This window comes from Heloderma suspectum, chromosome 11, assembly GCF_057233095.1.
Source record: "Heloderma suspectum isolate Gila_16-S chromosome 11, 16-S_ref, whole genome shotgun sequence".
NCBI lineage: Eukaryota > Metazoa > Chordata > Lepidosauria > Squamata > Helodermatidae > Heloderma > Heloderma suspectum.
In genome coordinates this window covers 18,205,161-18,224,214 of record NC_139468.1, presented here as the reverse complement: position 1 = coordinate 18,224,214, position 19,054 = coordinate 18,205,161, and the positions used below count along the sequence as shown (strand labels likewise).

At 39.9% G+C, this 19,054-nt stretch overlaps 1 protein-coding gene across 2 annotated transcripts in view; it reads right to left on the bottom strand.

Annotated features, from left to right (window-relative positions):
- Positions 1–1,440: 1,440 nt before the first annotated feature.
- Positions 1,441–19,054, bottom strand: part of ATOSA (atos homolog A) — a 60,002-nt gene continuing 42,388 nt past the window's right edge. Inside the window, exons 3-12 of one of the 2 annotated variants that reach the window (XM_084817069.1) lie at positions 17,317–17,519; positions 16,486–16,611; positions 14,409–16,248; positions 13,185–13,295; positions 11,116–11,195; positions 9,874–9,982; positions 8,965–9,123; positions 7,627–7,695; positions 5,291–5,490; positions 1,441–3,598 (exon numbers count right to left, since the gene is read on the bottom strand). In XM_084817069.1, coding sequence (XP_084673195.1) covers positions 3,445–3,598; positions 5,291–5,490; positions 7,627–7,695; positions 8,965–9,123; positions 9,874–9,982; positions 11,116–11,195; positions 13,185–13,295; positions 14,409–16,248; positions 16,486–16,611; positions 17,317–17,519 — 3,051 coding nt within the window. In that variant the 3' untranslated portion in view covers positions 1,441–3,444. Of the gene's footprint in view, positions 3,599–5,290; positions 5,491–7,626; positions 7,696–8,222; positions 8,311–8,964; positions 9,124–9,873; positions 9,983–11,115; positions 11,196–13,184; positions 13,296–14,408; positions 16,249–16,485; positions 16,612–17,316; positions 17,520–19,054 lie in introns of those variants that run through there. The other variant, XM_084817070.1, reaches the window with a different exon arrangement.

Here is a 19,054-nt window from a genome sequence, read left to right as displayed (position 1 = left end):
ATCCTAAACAGGAGGCAACTCTTCACACTTTTTCACTGACAAGGCCCCCTTAAACATCTGTCTAGACTGCCATTTCTCCCCTGCTGCCCTTGGGATTCTCAGTGGTAGTAAGGTTTGTTACCCAGAGGAAGGGGAAGACGTGTGGTTACCAGATTTCCTATGCCTGATATCACACCGATCTCAAATTGGTCTCTTGCACTGGAGGCATTGTCATCTAATATTGGGTGCTTCCTGATGGAGAGGTCCTAGTGCTAAGAGCCAGAAGATATTGTGGAACTATTCTATCTTCTTTTTTTTTTAACTTAATGGATTTTCTGCCATAAGAAAAAAGATGGAAGAAGTGGTGGGTGAACACAAGAGTTAGAAGAAGACGTCATCGTCTGGAATCCCTGGAAAATTCCATGAATGAGGCAGGGCAACAGTGCCAAAAAGCCACATCTGGGACAACCCATGGTTACTGAGGTTGGGATGTAAAGGTGTTCTAAAGATGTGGGATTGTTTCAGAGCTCTCTATACTGATTTTTAACCAAATGACTGCCTAGAAAACACATTTTATCTTAACATTTATACCCCTCCCAACTTTCCAATTTTCAGGCTTGTCAACAGCTGGTCTGGGGTACACAGGGCTTAGGCGAGAAATGTCCTGTTGGTCTCTTTCAGATGCCTTCGGGAAAGGACTCTTAACTTTAAGCTCTGCTTGATTATTTAAGCTAAGCAGAGAAAACAGGAAACAATTTAAGTAGTCCTTTGGCTGCTCTTTTTTATACTTCTAATATTGTAGATTAAACTCTTTATTGCATCTAAAGTATGGTATTTGCATAGAATACAAATACGACTGCCTAGTTTGCTTTCTTACATGCCTTCTGGAGAAGGGCTAGCCCAGACAAGCAAGGGAAATCCAGAACGTGGCTGGGATGCTGACCACTCTCTCTGGTCTTAAAACAATTCTCCCCCATGGTTTGTGTTTATTTTTCAGACTTTAAGGGCACAATCCTATGGGGATAGGCAGCTGACTCCGAACCTAGAACTGACCGCCTATCCAATGCAGGGCAGGAGAAGCATGGAGGGGATCGTTCCCTCCGTGCTTCTCCTGCCCTGCATTTGTGGCTAGACAGCTGATTGCAGCTGTCTAGCCACGGGAGGGCTGAGCAGGGGAGGAGGCTGCTGGACAACACATAGGATGTGTCATACCGGCATTCCTGCCTTCCCCACCTCCCGGAATGCCCCTTTTTGGCCGCTCCGCACTCCTCTTCTGAGGTCAGTTCCCGGAAAACCACATATCCTATGGCCATGTAACTGCTGACTAGCAGCCATAGGATTGCTCCCTAAATACATTAAACTTGGAGGCGAGTTTACTCCCATACAAATGCACTTTGGAAATTAACAGCAGAAGAGAAATATAATTACAAACAATAATGAAAAATTTGCAATTAAGCAATAGATGTGCAACACGTTTTATTACCGTCTAAAAATGTGAGATCATGGTAAACTAGATTTTCTTTAAGAGTAAACTAGGATTTCTCCAAAAATAAACACGAGCCATGGGGAGTGTGTGTGTGTGTGTGTGTGTCCTGAAATCAACAGAACCAGCCAATATCCACTATGCAAGGACAAAAATACTGAAATAAAAAACTATACTAACGTTTAATGAAGATTTCCTTCTCTATCTAGGCATTCACACAACAGAACTACAACCTACCGAAGCATGCATTCTCTTCTGAAAAGCTGTCGCCCACTTTTTAATTCCAAGTTTAGAAAACAGATTGCAATGTGGAATGAGAGTGATGCTCTTTAGGGAAAGGGTTTGCTGGATTGTGGTAGGAGAAGGGCCACAGCTCAATGGTAGAGTACACGCTTTGCACGCAAAAGCTCCCAGGTTCAATCCCTGCCATCTCTAGGTAAGGCTGGGGAAGACATCCCTCTGAAACCCAGAGGGCCACTGCTGGTCATTGTATATAATACCAAACTAGATGGACCAATGGCCTGACAATATCAAGTAGCTTTCTATGTGAGCTCTTGTTTTTTGTTCAAACACTAACCATCTCTTATGTTATAATATTATTAGTACATGTATACCCTAGTCTTCCTCCAAAGAGCTCAAACAGGGTCATATATGGTATCTAAGTGGTCATTTCTCTTGGCGCTCCTTGAAGCCAGGCACCCTTAGTTTCAGTGGATGAACTTTATACAGTTTAAGACCATTCCTTGCACAGTATTTCACTATTAGCATTAAGAATGGAGTGTGATGGTGGACAGATTGATGGAATGGGAATGCTTCTGCTGGGAATTAACAAAATTATTATATTAAAATATAGTCTCGTGTAAGCTGGGGTCTGTCATGCTTTGCTTATTTCTAATTCCTCCAAATGTTTAATCTCTGTTATTAATACTGGTCCACTAGTCACTTTAAGAGAGAACTGTAATTTCAAAGTGATAGCCTTCTTCAGTTAACTAATACATGCATGGTTGATCCCTTGCCATTTCAAGGTGTAGTAAAAGGGTAGACTTCCTAGAGCCACCTAGTGGCTTATATTGGACAAAAGCCTATTAAGAGTACAAAGACCATATCAAAATAAAACCAGAATTCAAATGTTGGTGTTTTCACATATATTTAAGATATAAATACTACTTTGTTTTCACAGTACATCTTTTTTTTAAAAACACAGTCTGAGAAAGTCAGGTATGGGACAGCAGTGTTATGTAAAATTTTGATACGGATTAGGACAAAGTGAAATGCTTTGAGGAGAGGTCCTTTAAGGCAGGGAAAGTGGTACTAATTATGAGTTGGGTCAATGATCAGAATGAGTGGTCAAATAGTTTTGCATTATGGTTTCATGTGTTATCATGGGACCAATATGGGGGAAGAAATGAGCAATATGAAAAAATACACAACCCATCTTGCCCCTATATGCTTGCATAGTATGATAATGCAATGGAAGTTCAAAATCCCATCCTTATTTTAAGCAGCTTAAGTATCACTTAAAAACACATCACACAGCAAAGTAAAGACTTCTGTATATATTTCAGATTTCAATATTAATGTCAAAAATACGCAGTATGATTTTACAGAGGATTTGTGCTACATTAGAACAGTAAAGATGAACATCACTTAAGTAAAAGAAACATTAAATATTAAATAACCAAAAAATAAAACAAGGTGTAAACACTAAACTAATTTGGAATCTGCTATTGCAACACATCCAATGAAGTGGTTTAAAACCAGTATAAAAAGATTAGGACTAAGTATGTTCCAGTCTACTTGGAATACACAAAGCTCATTCCAGAAGCCTTTTTAAGAACTGGTCCAAGACTCTAGAAAAGCCTCATCTGACCACCATCTCACTTTCTTCGCTATTTAACTTTTGCACCATATATTTTATGCCAATTGTTCATCTTAAATAGTAATCTGGTAACTGAGCGAATACTTTTCACTGCTCTGTCGTGCTAACATCGGGGTGAAAACTGAGGGTTTGTTGGAGATTCAGTGTAAGATTTGAGTTCGTATGCAGCGCCACTGTCAACTTCCATGGATTTTCGAGAAAACAGGAGTCTTACATCTCTATAGAGGTAGATCTTTCCAGACTTGGAACTCTGGAACCTATGAGAGGAACAGATGCCAACATTAGTTACTGGTGACTGAACTACAACATATGAAAATGTGTCATGTGGATATTGAGGCTTGGAGAAGAAATTTCTTCATAGTGTAAGCAATTCCTTTTTGAACTAGTTCAAAGGGAAGTGGCCATTTTTCAATTTATCCTTATGTAATTATTGCTTGAGGCTTGAACTTTGAGCATCAGGCTCAAATTTATTTGAAGCTAAAACAGCAGATAAAAAAACAACAGTGACTACAACTTTTAATTATTTTTTTTTACATTCAGGCAAATTATTGGATTAGAGCGCTAATGTTTACACATTAGATTGGTAAGCCTATTAGCTTATTATTTTTATATCTCTCCCCCCAATCTCACTCCCTTTGATCAGTGTTCTGAATTCACTAAGAAACAAGATGGACCTTTAGTGTAAGCTGAGAGAATCCCTGTCAAGGGCTCCTTGGAGGCCTCTTTCAATCTAATCCAGTAGCCAAGTCCAGACACAGACAAAGGGATTCTTTTCAAAGCTTTATTTCTTTTTTACAACTTAACAACTCTACTATTAGCGACTAGCTATGAGCAGCGGAGTACCTATGCCCTCAGTTGGAACAGTTGGTCCCCGTTTGAAGGAGAATCACTGGCAGTCACTGAACTTATGGGCTAGGGAGAGTCCCTCCCCTTTTCCCTTGGATCCTCTGGGCGCAACCGTTGTTTGCGCGCCAACCGGGCACTATGCCTCCTTTCCGCGCCCTCCATTTGGCGCCGCTCCCTGCGTCGGCGTCACGCATCCAGCAAGCCCTCTTCCCACGCTCTCTCACTCCCGGGACCTCTATCTATGTCAGGAATGCCGGTGGGAGGAATCTCTGCCAGCTGTTGGCCCTGGGAAGGATGAGCACGCTCCTCTCCCAGGAGCGGCTGCTCCACCTCAGAATCAGAACTACTCTGGGATTCTATGGGCTCAGTGTCCACCCTGACAATCCCTAGATGATGTCTTCTCTCAAGACTTGCCAAAAAAGTTTTAAAGGGCCACAGTCAAGTTCGGGCATCAGTTAATTTGAAATTTTTATAGAAGCTGGTTAGTCTCTAGACAGACAATTGTGGTGTGCACATCAACATAATGCTCTCTGTGTTGCATCAGCAAATTATATGTTAGGATTTCAATCGTGCAGGCAGATACAAAGGCAATCTGCCAAAACATCCAAGTGTTTTGATGAACACACAAACATGGGCATGAAAAATTGCACAAACTGACCCTTTTAAAAGGCTGCTTTTGTAAAAAGTGTTCCTGTGTGTCAAGTTTCAGCCCTGGGCAAATGTTTTTGCTGACAACCTTTTGCTAAGGGGATTTCACAATGGAAGCGCTGACACAACCTTAATTAAGGCCTTCTAAACAGATGCTGCCACAAAGCAGTTTACAGTTGTATGACTTCATTTGTTTTTCAGCAACTAAACTTGAGTCACTCGTTTCAAATCTATTGTTACAGCAAAATATGAAAAACCAATACCTACGGCCCATCTGACTTTTTATCAGTACATACAAAAGTACTGGTATTAGCATCCACTACCCTTTACCAAAAGACTTTTCAGCACTAATTAAAAAGCAAGCTGTTGGTCTGAATTGTGTTTTATTTTAAAACAAATAAGTATTACTTGCACCAAGTAGCAAATAAGAACTTTGTCCCACTCAACAGTCTTACCTCAGATGAATGAGGTAGCGTAGTAGTCTTTCTTCAGTATGCCTAATATTTTCTTTATTGATACTTCTCTTTGTTTCTCGCCTCACAGGGACAGAAAAGGTTCTTTGCCGTAGGAATGTTTGATGATTGGCTGGCATCTCTCGTAAGTCATATATCACCACAAACATCTTCACCACAGTCTTGTTAGGGTTAAATAAGGTCTGAAAAAGGACAAACCAGTGCTTCAGAATGACGTTATTCTATTGAGCAACTGTGTTTAGTGGGTTGCATCCAGTGGTGTCCCTCCCTAGTAGAAAGGACACCAGGGTGGTGATTTTTGCTAGTTCCTCCCCCCCGTGCCACTTCCCACACTGTTCTAAAGTGTCTCCCGACCCTCTGGAGCAGATCTAGGGGAGACTACAAGTCCCCGCCACCCACCCCATTCTGCTGATGGAAGCCTGCACTTGATCAAAGAGCCTTCTGTCTGCAGAGGGATACCACTGGATACAACCCATTCACTACTGCACTTCCTCGCACATACACACACTGGTTGCCTCTGGGCACAACATGGTATTCTTGTTTTACTCAACAACCAAACATGGTACTCTTGTTTTACTCAACAACCAAACAAACGTTCACTATATTAACAGAATGAATGGGGATCATTATCATTCATCTATACTACCAGGTATATCTTATTGAGTATACTGTATCACCAACTCAACAAATGAAATGATCTGAATTTATAATTTCTCCTCCTCATTGCTCTGGTATTATTAAGTTAATATTGTTGCATGTTTTTAAGTGATTTTACTATAGCTTATATGCCATCTTGGGAAAATACTGCTTTTTGAAAGGCGGCTAATAAATCTTTTAAATAACAAACCAAACAAATAATGTTTATGTCTTCCATTCAATATTCATTAAAGTAACCCCTAAAAAACATTTGCACAGCAGTGTCACGTTTCTGACTCATCCCACTGAGAGATGGACTGTGGTCTACTATAAAACAGAGAAACTTTTCACTGCTGTTAGTCTAGTCTGCTGCCCCGCACCCAATTCTATGTTTGCATGGACTGCAGTTTTTGTCTTTCCTAGTGTTTGTCTTTGATTAATTTCATAGCTTTTATTTTAACCTAAATTGAAGTTTCTCTTATTTTTTTGTAAGCTCTAGCAATAAGCACAACTTACAGATTAATGACAGATATGCAAGGAGAAAACAGAATTACTATGTTGGATTCTAATGCCCTTCTGTTCACAATTTCTTTCAGCTGCAAATCTCATAGAAATGCAGTATATTGCATCCAGGCATGATACTCTGTCTTAGCAATTACTATAAACTTTGAGTAGTACTTCACCCAAATCAAATTCCTGTGAAATACTAATTGTCATAGCTTGACAAAGATTCATTAATTACTATTGTATTTTGCCAGCCATTTAAGTATTCATCCCATGATAACCCCTAACATTGCTCAAATTTCCTTATGGAGACGATGAAAATTGTGTTGGAAGTATTGCATGACCCAGTAAGTAAGTGAACAGACATATAAAATAAAAGCATTTGTTGTACTATAAATATTTGTTCATTTTTTCCTTCTTGTTTCCTATTTATAACCATCTTACATTTCACAGAAACATAGTTTGTGACACACTCATTAGGTATCACACCCTACAAAATCTCTATATTTTGCAAATAGGATTAGCATCTCAGCAGGAAACAAATCAACATTTGCTGTGCTTAACAGACTTGGTATGAAAACCAAGAATACTTCAGCAACCACAAAGGTTTCACTGCCAAGAAGGCACCCAATGCAGGATTCTAGATTATGCTTTCAGCACTACCATCAGCTTGTAGCAAGCTGTAACTAAAGACCATGGTATGACTGATGCCTTTTCCTAGGAGAAAAAGATAAAGTAGACTGACAGAACTAGTGTCTTTCCCTATCATCTTTCCAATTATCAGGAAGTGATGGAGAATACCTCTGCAGTTACTAGGCAACTGCCCATGTATCTTTCCAAATGCCATCCCCACTGCCTGGTTCCTGCTCCTCCCACCTGGTGCCTTTAGCAGAGCTGACAAAGATTTGGCCAGGGAAGGGGGCTCTCCACTACTAATTAGGTCCAGAGTGGAATTCAACATGGCAAGAGGTGTGGAAGAAGGGGGCATGAACTCCTTCATCAGGACCAGCAAAACACAGTGCCAGATTAATTTGGCGTGTGTTTTCCCCTTCTCTCTGTCAAGATTAAGGAATTTCCTAAAGGGTCTAATAGACTTACCTAGTTTTCTTCGAAGCAAATGCTTAGCTGTATGTTGGAAAGAGGATTGTTAATGTAACTGTATGCCACAGAGTACATACCACTTGTATTGTTCCTGAAGGAGGTACCCGATAACCCCTTTTACCAAGAGACTCTAAAGCAATTACACCCTAGGGGGTAGGGAAGAGAAAACAAGAAGCAGAAGATTACAAACAGACATCTGAATGTAAAATTAGTATAGCAAAATTCTTAGCTCATGAAATTATACACAATAGAAACTTAAAATAAAAAAGTATTTTTGCACAGGGTGACACACAAGTAACGTATTACTTAGGAAAATACAAAAGTGTAATTAGCAGAGGACATTTTAGTCCCAACCATTCCAACAGTGTCCCTTGCAAGCATCCTTTCAAGGTGGACAATGTTTATTTCAAAGCCTGCACTTACAATTGATTATCAAGGGCCAACAGTATTCACGTATTCTTCACTATAGCAAAAAAGGCCAGTGTTAAATCCACTGGAAAATAATCACAAATCAATGCCTTTGTTTACAAGAGGGAAGACAAGAAAGCTACATGCATTCATCCTAAAGATGAATGAGCCATGCCCATGCTAAGAGTATTTCCTCAATTCAGTTAGGCCAACTGGCTAATAACAGGCTCAAAACCTCACAGATCACTTGTTCTTGATTAAACAGTGGCTTTTACGAAGGGTAGCTACTTACGATTTAGGTTGCCTGAAATGGGTAGAAGATGAGTAAATAACCTTTGTCAAATCCACTGATTCTAGGCAACAAGTGGTGAGAATCACTGTTAAGCCTAAACTGTTTAAGCAAGGATTGTTTCATACATTATGTTTTCCCCACAAAAATCAGATGGACAATTTGTGAAGTAGTCCCTGAGAAGTTATCCTTTCTCATCAATCTAAAAGTCACAGCTGATTAATATTTTCTATTGTGGACTCTGGAACAAACAGTACCAGAGAGTACTGATGCCAAGATGCATCAGGGGTGCTGACACTTGCAAACATGCACGCTCATTTAAATGACTGAGATTCCACACAATGAACACAGGCAGGGCGACTGGGAAAGGAAGGCATTCACGCTGCCATGCTTATTGCAAGGAAACCCGGCCATTTAAATGCATGCACACTATTTAAAATTAACAGCACTGCATGTGCATTTTGACACTTACTCAGGCCTTTTTCATGTGCCCAAGTTCGAAAACTAAACAGCACACAAGAAAAGGGATAGCATGGGCTTTCTGAACCATGCGTGTACAGACCCCTACAGGGAACTGCAATAAAAGCTGTGATTTGTTTATGCAACAGCGTGCTTTGAATTAATTCAAATATCTACCCCAAAACCCATACCAAAGTTTAGTACAGATACATGGAAATATTTTAATGGCTAAATGGAAGTATAAAGCTCAGATATTTACCATATAGGGAGAGGGGGCATTGTCATCAGAAACACTGTAGAATGAAACTTCGACCGGAAGAGTCATGTGTGTTGGACAGAAGACTCCACTTGCTCCCACTTCCGCTGTGAAGCCATCTACAATCCCCAGGGGATCTAAACGATAATTCAGTACAGACTCCTGAAAAAACAGAGTAATTCTCTCTTGAAAAAGCCAGCTATGAAATCAAGTCTGTAGTAATGGATCACTGAAAGCTGGCCAGTACCAGGTCAGGCTGCTCACCCATCTCACCCAGTACTGTCTACTCCAACTGGCTGAGATATAGATATAGAGACTCAAAGTTTATTATACAGCTGTCGACCCATAGTTTAAAACTGAGTCAAATCAGCAGGAATTTATTCATTTAAATATGAACAAACAACATACACTATAATATCAATATACAATATAATATCACACAAAACATTAAAATATTAAAATGACAACACATGAATCAAATAAATCAGATACAACTATAGATTAAAATATCCATAGCAAATAAAAACATTACAACAGGGACAGCAGATAAAACAATTACAATTATCCCACTTTATCATATATAATTTCAAGGTGGCTACAATTTAAGGATAAACTCTTCGTGACCCCATAAGAATAAACACACATTATTCAAAAACAAAGACAGCAACTAAAACATAAAATAAGCAGGTTAAAAAATATAGCAATAGGATGACAAAGCAACGATGCATCCTGAATTAAAAGGCTGGGCAAATAAAACCATTTTCATCTGGTACTGGAAACTGGTAAATCAGGTGTCAGGTACACTGCCCTGACAAAAATTTGCTTAGGATCATGCTACATATGCCACAGTAGACTATCAGCCTATCTGTTACAAAGAATTGAGGTTTTGGGGAATATATAAATATACATTACCTCAAAGTTTCCAAGAAGGCTAAGACTAGTTACAGGTGGGGCACTGGAACTCAGAAATGGTTTCTCGTGGATATCTGGGTAATTCTCTTTGCTTATACACTGTCGTGGACTGTTTTAAAAGGTTGTAAGAAATCAGGGTTATTATTTTTTTCCTCCACAGTTAAATGCATACATGTAATTTGTTTTTAGGATGCAACATTTCAAGTAGCTATGCTTTGAAGTTAAAGAAATGTACAGAATTTCAGGACTACAACACTGATTAAGCTGTCCTCAAAAATACCAGCTCAACACATACTTTTCATAGATTCTACTTTCATGGATATCAAAAATTGCCAGTATGAATTTGCACAAGATAGCATGTCAGTATCATCTAGGCATCTTTCTGTGCAATCATCTGGAAATTCCAAATGTTAGATTCACTAGCATTCTACAGAAGGTCTGTGTGCCTTCAGTAGTACAAGCTGTCTTAGCCTGCCAATTAGAACAGCTTGCTTTGTCTTAGTGACAAGATATAATTAATTCAGATCATATTGTTGAATCTGGGCATTGTGCCATTTGTCATCGAGAAATTAAAGAGTTATGAGAGGAAATTCCTTACTAAATTATATAGAGCTCAATATTTTTGAAATCTCCATTGCTACACAGGAATTTAAGAAAAGTGTTACAAGGAAGGCTATTAGAGAAATCTTAGTCAATCAATCAACTAAAATTTAATTGATGAAATCTGCATAGATTTGCATATGACAACAGTTCTGAAGAAAACACTTTTTGGTGATGCTTATACATTTTGCAACATGGATAATCTTAAAAGCAACATTCCCCCTTCACTCTCACACAAGAGAGGATGCCTATTCTAAAACGGCGCCTGTTATCTACAGCTTTTATAACTTAAAAACATATGTCTTGTAGTTGACGAAAATGTTTTAAAAAAATCAGTGTAAAGACTGCAACCCTAGTTATGTTTGAATGTAGTTGAGTCCAATTAGTTTATGACTGGGGAAGGCAATGGCAAACCACCCCGCTATAGTCTGCCACGAAAATGCCAGCACAAGCGGCGTCCCTCTAGGGGTCAGTAATGACCCGGTGCTTGCACAGGAGGAACCTTTCCTGTCCTTTCCTTTCCTTTCCTTTCCTTTCCAATTAGTTAAGTATTTGCGCTTGCTTCAAAACTCTCTTATTTATCCAGGGTTACAGACAACGTTTTATAAACATACAAGCATTAGAAAACATTTTTTAAAATACCTTTTGGAGGAAAAACATTTCAGATGCAATAATGATGCATCTAGATCAAAACATCCCGATCGTGTTTTCCTTTCAGGAACCTCAAAGGGAATAGGGAGGAGAAGAAAATAACAAACGTTATTTTGGCTGCAGGACCTTAGGGTGCTTCCAGACAAGGCTTTTATGCCACTACTCTGCATACCCTGGAATTTTACAGGGGGCGCAGACATAGTCGTCTTCCATTCATAATCCTCTTGGGTTTTCCCACTGCTTCTTCCGTCTTTTCTCTTACCGCAGAAAATCCGTTAAGGAGAAAAAGATGGAATAGCTGCACAATGCCTTCTAATTAGAAGCGCTAGGAGCCCTCCATCTGGAAACACCCTGAAACCGAGTTTGACATTTTGATAAACAAATTTAATGTTTTATTGCGTAATGAAAGCAAATAAGACACAAAACCTGCCCACTACTGGCCAGCTGGACATTTCTCCCAGGTACCAGAACTGAAAAGGAGAACTAAAAAGGAGCCCTAAAATAGATAGTTTAAGGGATAAATTCAATGGTTGACTTTTTTTTTAATTATTCACGTCATTTGACAATTTGTGATGCAGATTGGCTCTCTCCACTGAAATTAATTGGGACCGATACAGGAAATGTGTATACATTTGAGCACAGCTGTATTTCTGTATTGGGATTCATGATGGCAATCTAAAATTATATGGTTAGTTAAGAACAGCCCTGACTATATAAAGAAGGCTTCAACGGCACACTGATCCAGCAAGGGTTATCTGCATGAGGCTCATCCTTTTCAGTGAGATCCTCTGCATGCAAAGAAAGAGGTGGCATGCGTCTGGGTAGGGAGATTTCCTGCGACTAGTACCTGGGGGCTATACACAGTGCTCCTGTGCTGTGTGTGTTCTCTCCAACAAGCTGTCACCTCTGACATTACAAATAATTTGTTTCTGGGGGGTGGGGGAATAATCTATTCAAAGCAGCCCCTCCCCCAACATTCAACCAGCACTGTCTGAGCTGATAGCATTGACAATGCATTTTGTGGGGAGATGCTTTTATGCAGTGTTGTCTATGGATCAGAGCCAGTGTCTATCAAGAAATGCTGAGTTCCGGTCTTCATGAGCTAAAATGATGAGATTTGAATTCTCATCCTTTCTGGTCACATTTCAAAATGCTTTCATTTGCATTCTCAAAATCCTAAACAAGAGAAACTACTATAACTGTTATCTCCCACCAAATGAGGCTAGCCTTTTCTTTAAAAAAAATATTTTGTTTATAGCTGTAAATATTTCAATAGCTAAAATACTAAAGCAAGAGAGTAAAAAGTAAATGCAGCCAAAATTACTACAGTACCAGTTGGTTTTTATTTATTTACTTGCAAACTGTATATACTGCCCAATAGCCATTCTCTGGGTGGTTTCCAGTAAAAATTTAAAACCAAAAAAGAATTAACACACAAACAAAATCTAAAAACAGCAGGAAACCAACAACAGCAAATAAGAGAACAATCCTATGCCCCCAAGATGGCATCTTCAGGGAGGGGAGGAGATAGCACAGTTTGGTTTCCTGGCTCTGAAGTCAGAGACAGGACTTCGACCTTGAAGCCAGGAAACTACACTCCCCACCAACTCCCCCTCCCCCTCATAGCCATCGGGGAGACAACTGTGCTGGCTACGTCTCTGTGCTCAGAAAAACAGAGCGCAGAGATGGGGAAAAGGGGGTGTTCCCAGGGGTGGGGAGGGGAGGAGACCAGGGAGGCTGCGATACACCATTTCCTATGGCCACCCCAGCCTCTTTCTCTCCCCTTCCGAGGCGTCACTGCTAGATGGGTGAAGTTGCCCATCTAGCAGAAATTCAGGGTGGCAGGAGTACAGAGGCGAAGATTGCCACTGCTATCCTCCCACCCTGCACTGGATACTTGCCAGCCTCTGAGTCTGGAGGCTGCCAGGTATCCAGATAGGATTGTGCCCTAACTTTATTACAAAGAATCGAAAAAGCACTAAAAGCTATTAGGATTAAAGCCAGAGAAAATAAAAAGGGGGAAACTTTGAAAGGGGCAGAGCTACATAATAGCAACTTACAGGACTTGAAAGTAGAGGCAATCCCGTTCGAGGGTGGAAAGCCTTAGTAGAAGTCCCATCCAAATGGTGAAAATTGGTTTTGCGCCACACGTGTTTGAGTGGTGGTGTTCTCTGTCCGTAGGGGAGGAAAGAATCAGTGATAAACAGGACGCCCTTCTAGTTAAATTCAATTCTCCTGATTTTAGATCACCTCTGCATAGGTGATTTCTGATGGACAATGTCCCTTCCTAAGCATAGGTAGTTTTAAAATTCATATGTGTATTGGGAGGGGCAGGGGGGTTCCCCATGTGTCTGGGCTACAGGTAGGGGTAATGGCAGAAGATCCGCTGAAGGTAGCACCTACAGTACCACACCAGTTACACTCCCCCTTGCAAGTGTACCTTCAAGTGGCTTATTTTAAGATTACAGCTCAATTCAGTTTATAAAGGAACTCAATTACATTTTGACCCAAGTAGCAAATGCATGCTAACTTGCTTTTTATTTGCATTACTATAGAAGTAGGAATAATTTAATTGTAAAATCCAGTATCTATTAAGTAACATGGCTTCTAGGGTTGCCAAATAAAAGTTGAAGGATATTATCAAACTAACCTTCTTTCCCTCAAGAGTTGGGACATCTCCATTTACACCAATGTGATGTTTTGGACTAATAGATAATCTTTCAGAATAAGTCACAGTGGACAATCAGAGCTCTTGCACATACTTTCTATGTGTATTATTAACAAACAGCATAAAGAATCTTCTACAAATACTAAACTCCACATGCAAGGCTACAGTATGAATATGATTTTGATTGAAATATTGTAAGTCAGCAGGATTTCAGCTAACTCACAAAATATTACTGTCATCCTGAAACCTGCTGCAATCGGGAGGGAGAGAGGCAGGCAGGCAGCAGGCAGGCAGGCACCCACCTATCATGCATGGATATACCTCCAGCTCAAGCAGCCAAAAGGATGCACAGGCAGGCACTTATCTTTCCTGCCTTTCCGCTCATCTTTCCTATTCCACATTTTTCTTTAAGCACTGATCTATTATTCTGAATGCTGCCATTTTGCCGGTGAAATACAGATACACCTAGGACATGTCCCAGAAAGACCTGCTAAAGTACACAAGGACCTCGCCATTTATTGTACCTCATGTTAAGCACTTGAGGGGCGCGGGATAGGATACTGAATGTATGAATAGTCAGATATATAAACAGACGTGCAGGTTAAACACCACTCACCGGCATCTCTGCATTCTTCTTTTGTTCAAACAAAGCCACCAAGCAGTCTTCTATAGGCTTTTTCTGAGAACGTTTCTGTACTTCATAATCTGTTGGGTCTTCATTCTCATCATTTACATTTTTCACTTTATCTTGCTTATTTTTGCATTTGAAACTTTCATGGTCTTTATGTAAATAGTTTTCAATACTAGTGAGCTGGGAGTTTTGTTCACAAATATTTGGTTGTTTAGAGTCTTTATTTAAGCGCTTAAACTCATTTTTGTGCAAACTGTCAATTGCCTGTGTTACAGTCACTTTCATATTTTCAAGTATTTTGGACTGATCCAACTGTGAATTGTTTAAACAGTCTGGTTTGCTGTTTTCGCTAGTGATTGCTCTGTCCTTAGGTTTATCTGTACAGATCAATTCATCACTGTAGTTGAAATGTGAACACTGCTTGGCAATACCTTTCTTTGCCACTTGAGGCTTATGGGGACAACCAGAAATTATAAATTCCAATTTATCTGCGAATTCTGATTTACAGTCTTCTTTGCTACATGATTGGTTCATACAAGTTAGTGGGCTTTGATTTCTATTGATAGGAGGCTGCTGAAATGTGTTTTGGACTACTTCATTGGGCTCTGCTAGAAGCAGTTTTCTTCTTACTTGGGAGCTTGGAGATACCTTCAATTCAGCATCATATTTAAATGAACTCAAGGGGGTTGCTGGTGTTTTACCTTTTGCTTTTCGGTTGTCTTCTGATAAAGTCAATCGTGAATTACAGAAGAGCTCTGAAGAGATTTCTTTGCCTTTCTTCAGCAGGTTGTCCTCTTCACAGGAACTGTGAAAAGCCTTTGGATTAACCGAATTAATTTCATGAACATTAAACACAGGATGAGGAACATGCGGCATAGGTGGATCACAGTGAATTAGGTGTTGGGCTATCCTTGCTATAACCTCCTGCCGCTCTAGAAGTAAAGAGCTTATGAGAGGGTTCGTTTCCTCTATAGTTTGGCGGGAGCACTGGTTCATTGGGACATAGGAATCAGACAGTGTTGTTTCTGATATTATTCGTGCTTTTCCAACACTGCTGTTTTCTGATGATGTAAGCTCTGAGTTAGCAGTAGAAGACAATTCCCTTCCTTTCTTCAGCAAGCTTTCCTCTTCATGTGCACTGCGAATAACTTTTGAGTTTACCAAACCCGTTTCATTTGTGTTGAATGACCAACCCATGACAGGTGATGTTGCTGGATCACAGTGAATCAAATGTTGGGCAATTCTTGCTATAACTTCATGTCGCTCTTGGAGTAAAGAGCCTATCAAAGGAATAGATTCTCCTAATGACTGGCGGGAAGCGTAGCCATTATGTAGATGGGAGTCAGCTAAGCAAAACGATTTTAAAGCTCTCTCTGATGTTTCTTGTGGTAGCTTCTTACTGTCAACAGCAGCTGTATGGCACTGAACTTTAGACTCTGAAGCCCCAAAGTCAGACACAAGTCCAGTTGTTGGATAAAGTTTCAGGTTTTTGACAGCTGAAGTAAACTCAGGACCTTTTTTTACACCAAGTACTCCTTCAGTCCACATCAGTTTGCCACAAGCACGCTGCGAGGTGGGTACATTGCATTGCTCTGCCTTGATGGAATCGCAGTGCTGATGTACATTATGCTCTTCTATTCTCTTTTCATAAAAGCCAAGGTTGGTGTGAATACTGCAAGTCAGAACTGGATACGTAGATTGTCTAGGCAAAGACTGGACACTGACTTTCAAGGCCACGTTGTGAGAAACATTAGGAACAGGGAAAAAATGCTCAGTTGGTGTCTGGGAAAATGTCCATTGCAGATCGACATGTGCAGCACTTACTCTGAAAAATTAAAAACAAGGTATATGGAATATTTAATACAGAACCAGTTCTTTATACATAATTCCGTACAACTGCTGTCCACCTTCCTGGGCCACCTTCCAAGTGAACATATATGTATATGTTGAATTATTTTTTATAAAACAAAATTTCTCTTCAACGAAGTCATGCAGAGTAACACAAACACATGAGCCATGTAAATGCTTCTTTCTAATCACCCAATGTCTGCTAAGAACCTACCTGTAGAGAATATTACGAGGGACTGCTCCATGTGAAACACTCAACCAAGCACTTAACTGAGAAAAGAACACAAAAGAGCGGACAGCCAATAAGAGGGTCTTCTCTTCAATAAATCGATCACCACTTCTAAAAATACATCAAAGAGAAACAAACATATGTTGGTGAAAAACTTTAAATGGAAAAGTCAACAAAACAGAGTAATTTGGCTTGAGTGCAATTATCCAAAAAATATGAAAAGGACGCTTGATAACTTTTGTTGCATTAATTCCTTTCCTATCCTCATTAAAAGGTTTGTAAAATATCCTGCAAGAGAGTATGATTCAAAGCACAGCTAAAATTCCACAAAGATACCAGATTTATCAAAAACGAACAGCACTGAATAGGAATATCAAGTTTATTTTCTAATCTCTAGTGTGCCCACAAAATATTAATATTTTAATCAACAACATTAAATATTAAGATAAAATTAGGTGCACACCTTTGATAAGTAATCCAGAAGAGAGAGGTTTTATTAGTTTTTCTCCTGATGGATTCATTTAAATCTCCTCTCAGCTATCATAAGCCATTAGCACATTTGCTGGACTGAACAATTTGCATAGTCAACAAAGATGTAAAATTGCAATACGTAAGTATGTAAAATCGTAAAATTGCGGCAAAACAACTTAACATTCAGTATCTTCCTTACATAAACAGTACCAAGAAATCTTGTAAATGGAACTAAAGCCTCAAAGCAAGCCAAACTAAAGAAACACAAACATATATAACACCTTGCTGTTTGAAAAGTATGCAGTAAACTTAAGATTCTAAAGCAACCCTCATATATAAACTTACTGTCGTGGAACTGGCTCCAAGATCCACCTTTCTAGTAACAGTGCGTCTTGCTTGATTGCAGGATCATTTAAGTCATTCCCTTCTGTGGTGGGTCCTTCATCACTATAGCAACAGTCTGGAAGTAGCATCACTTCTATCATGATAGGAATATTATTCTTCCACAGCAATGTAACCTCAGACCTAGTGCGCCTAGCTTGACGACACTTGAACAAAAGAATCAGAAAATACAGTATTAGATTTAAATTGGCTTCTTGTGTATAAGTCACATAGATACTTTCCAACTCTAGTACTGTATAATGCAAATAAAGTATATAATGCCTTTTTGAAGAAAGGACTCCTCAAAGGCTTTCTTAAGCCTCTTCCAGTTCATCCAGCTGGTATGATTAAAGCATACCATTTTCTATGGCCAACAAGAAGACAATATGACCAGATCCAAATGCTATGACTTTCTAAATTCAATGGGTTACCCAACTTTAATGAGCTTCCGCCACGCATTAAAAACGTGGTTGTTCAGGCAGGCATTTGGGGTGAGTAGTACCCCTTCATGGATCACTGCCTTGTTGTGGTGAAGGGGCTTGCGTAACTCAGTGAAGCCATAAGCTATGCCGTGCAGGGCCACCCAAGAAGGACAGGTCATGGTGGAGAGTTCTGACAAAATGTGGTCCACTGGAGAAGGAAATGGCAACCCACTCCAGTATTCTTGCCAAGAAAACCCCATGAAACGTATCACAAGGCTAAAAGATATGATGTCGGAAGATGAGCCCCTCAGGTCGGAAGGTGTCCAATATACTACTCGGGAAGGGCAGAGGGAATTTCCAAGTAGCACCAGAAAGAGTGAAGCAGCTGGGCCAAAGCTGAAAGGACAGTCAGCTGTGGATGTGTCTGGTGGTGAAAAGAAAGTCCGATACTGTAAAGAACAATATTGTTTAGGAACCTGGAACGTAAGATCAATGAATCAAGGTAAGCTGGAGGTGGTCAAACATGAGATGGCAAGATTGAACATCGACATCTTGGGAATCAGCGAACTAAAATGGACAAGCATGGGCGAATTTAATTCAGGTGACCATTTTTCCCAGTAGCAACGTATGGCTGTGAAAGCTGGACTATAAGGAAGGTTGAGCGCCAAAGAATCGATGCTTTTGAACTGTGGTGCTGAAGAAGACTCTTACGAGTCCCCTGGACTGCAAGGAGGTCAAATCAGTCCATCCTAAAGGTAATCAACCCTGACTGCTCATTGGAAGGACAGATACTGAAGCTGAAGCTCAAATATTTTGGCCACCTAATGCGAAGAGAAAACTCTCTGGAAAAGACCCTGATGCTGGAAAAGATTGAAGGCAAAAGGAGAAGGGGACGGCAGAGGATGAGATGGCTAAATAGCATCACTGATGCAATGAATATGGACTTGAGCACACTCCAGGAGAGAGCGCAGGACAGGAAGGCCTGGCGTGCTATGGTCCATAGGGTCACGAAGAGTCGGACATGACTGAACAACTGAACAACAGGGTATTTTTAGAAATATGATGTTTTAATGTAGAATTTTATTATTTTAAAACTGTTCGTATTGCTGTACATCACCCAGAGTGGCTGGATGACCGGCCAGATGGGCGATTAAGAAATTTAATAAATAAATAAACAAACAAACTTTAACAGTTGGGTATTAAACTACAGCTGGCCCAACAGTGATAGCCTTGAACTCAAAATGTCAGGAATTTGGTCATGTTTGCTTGACAATATGACC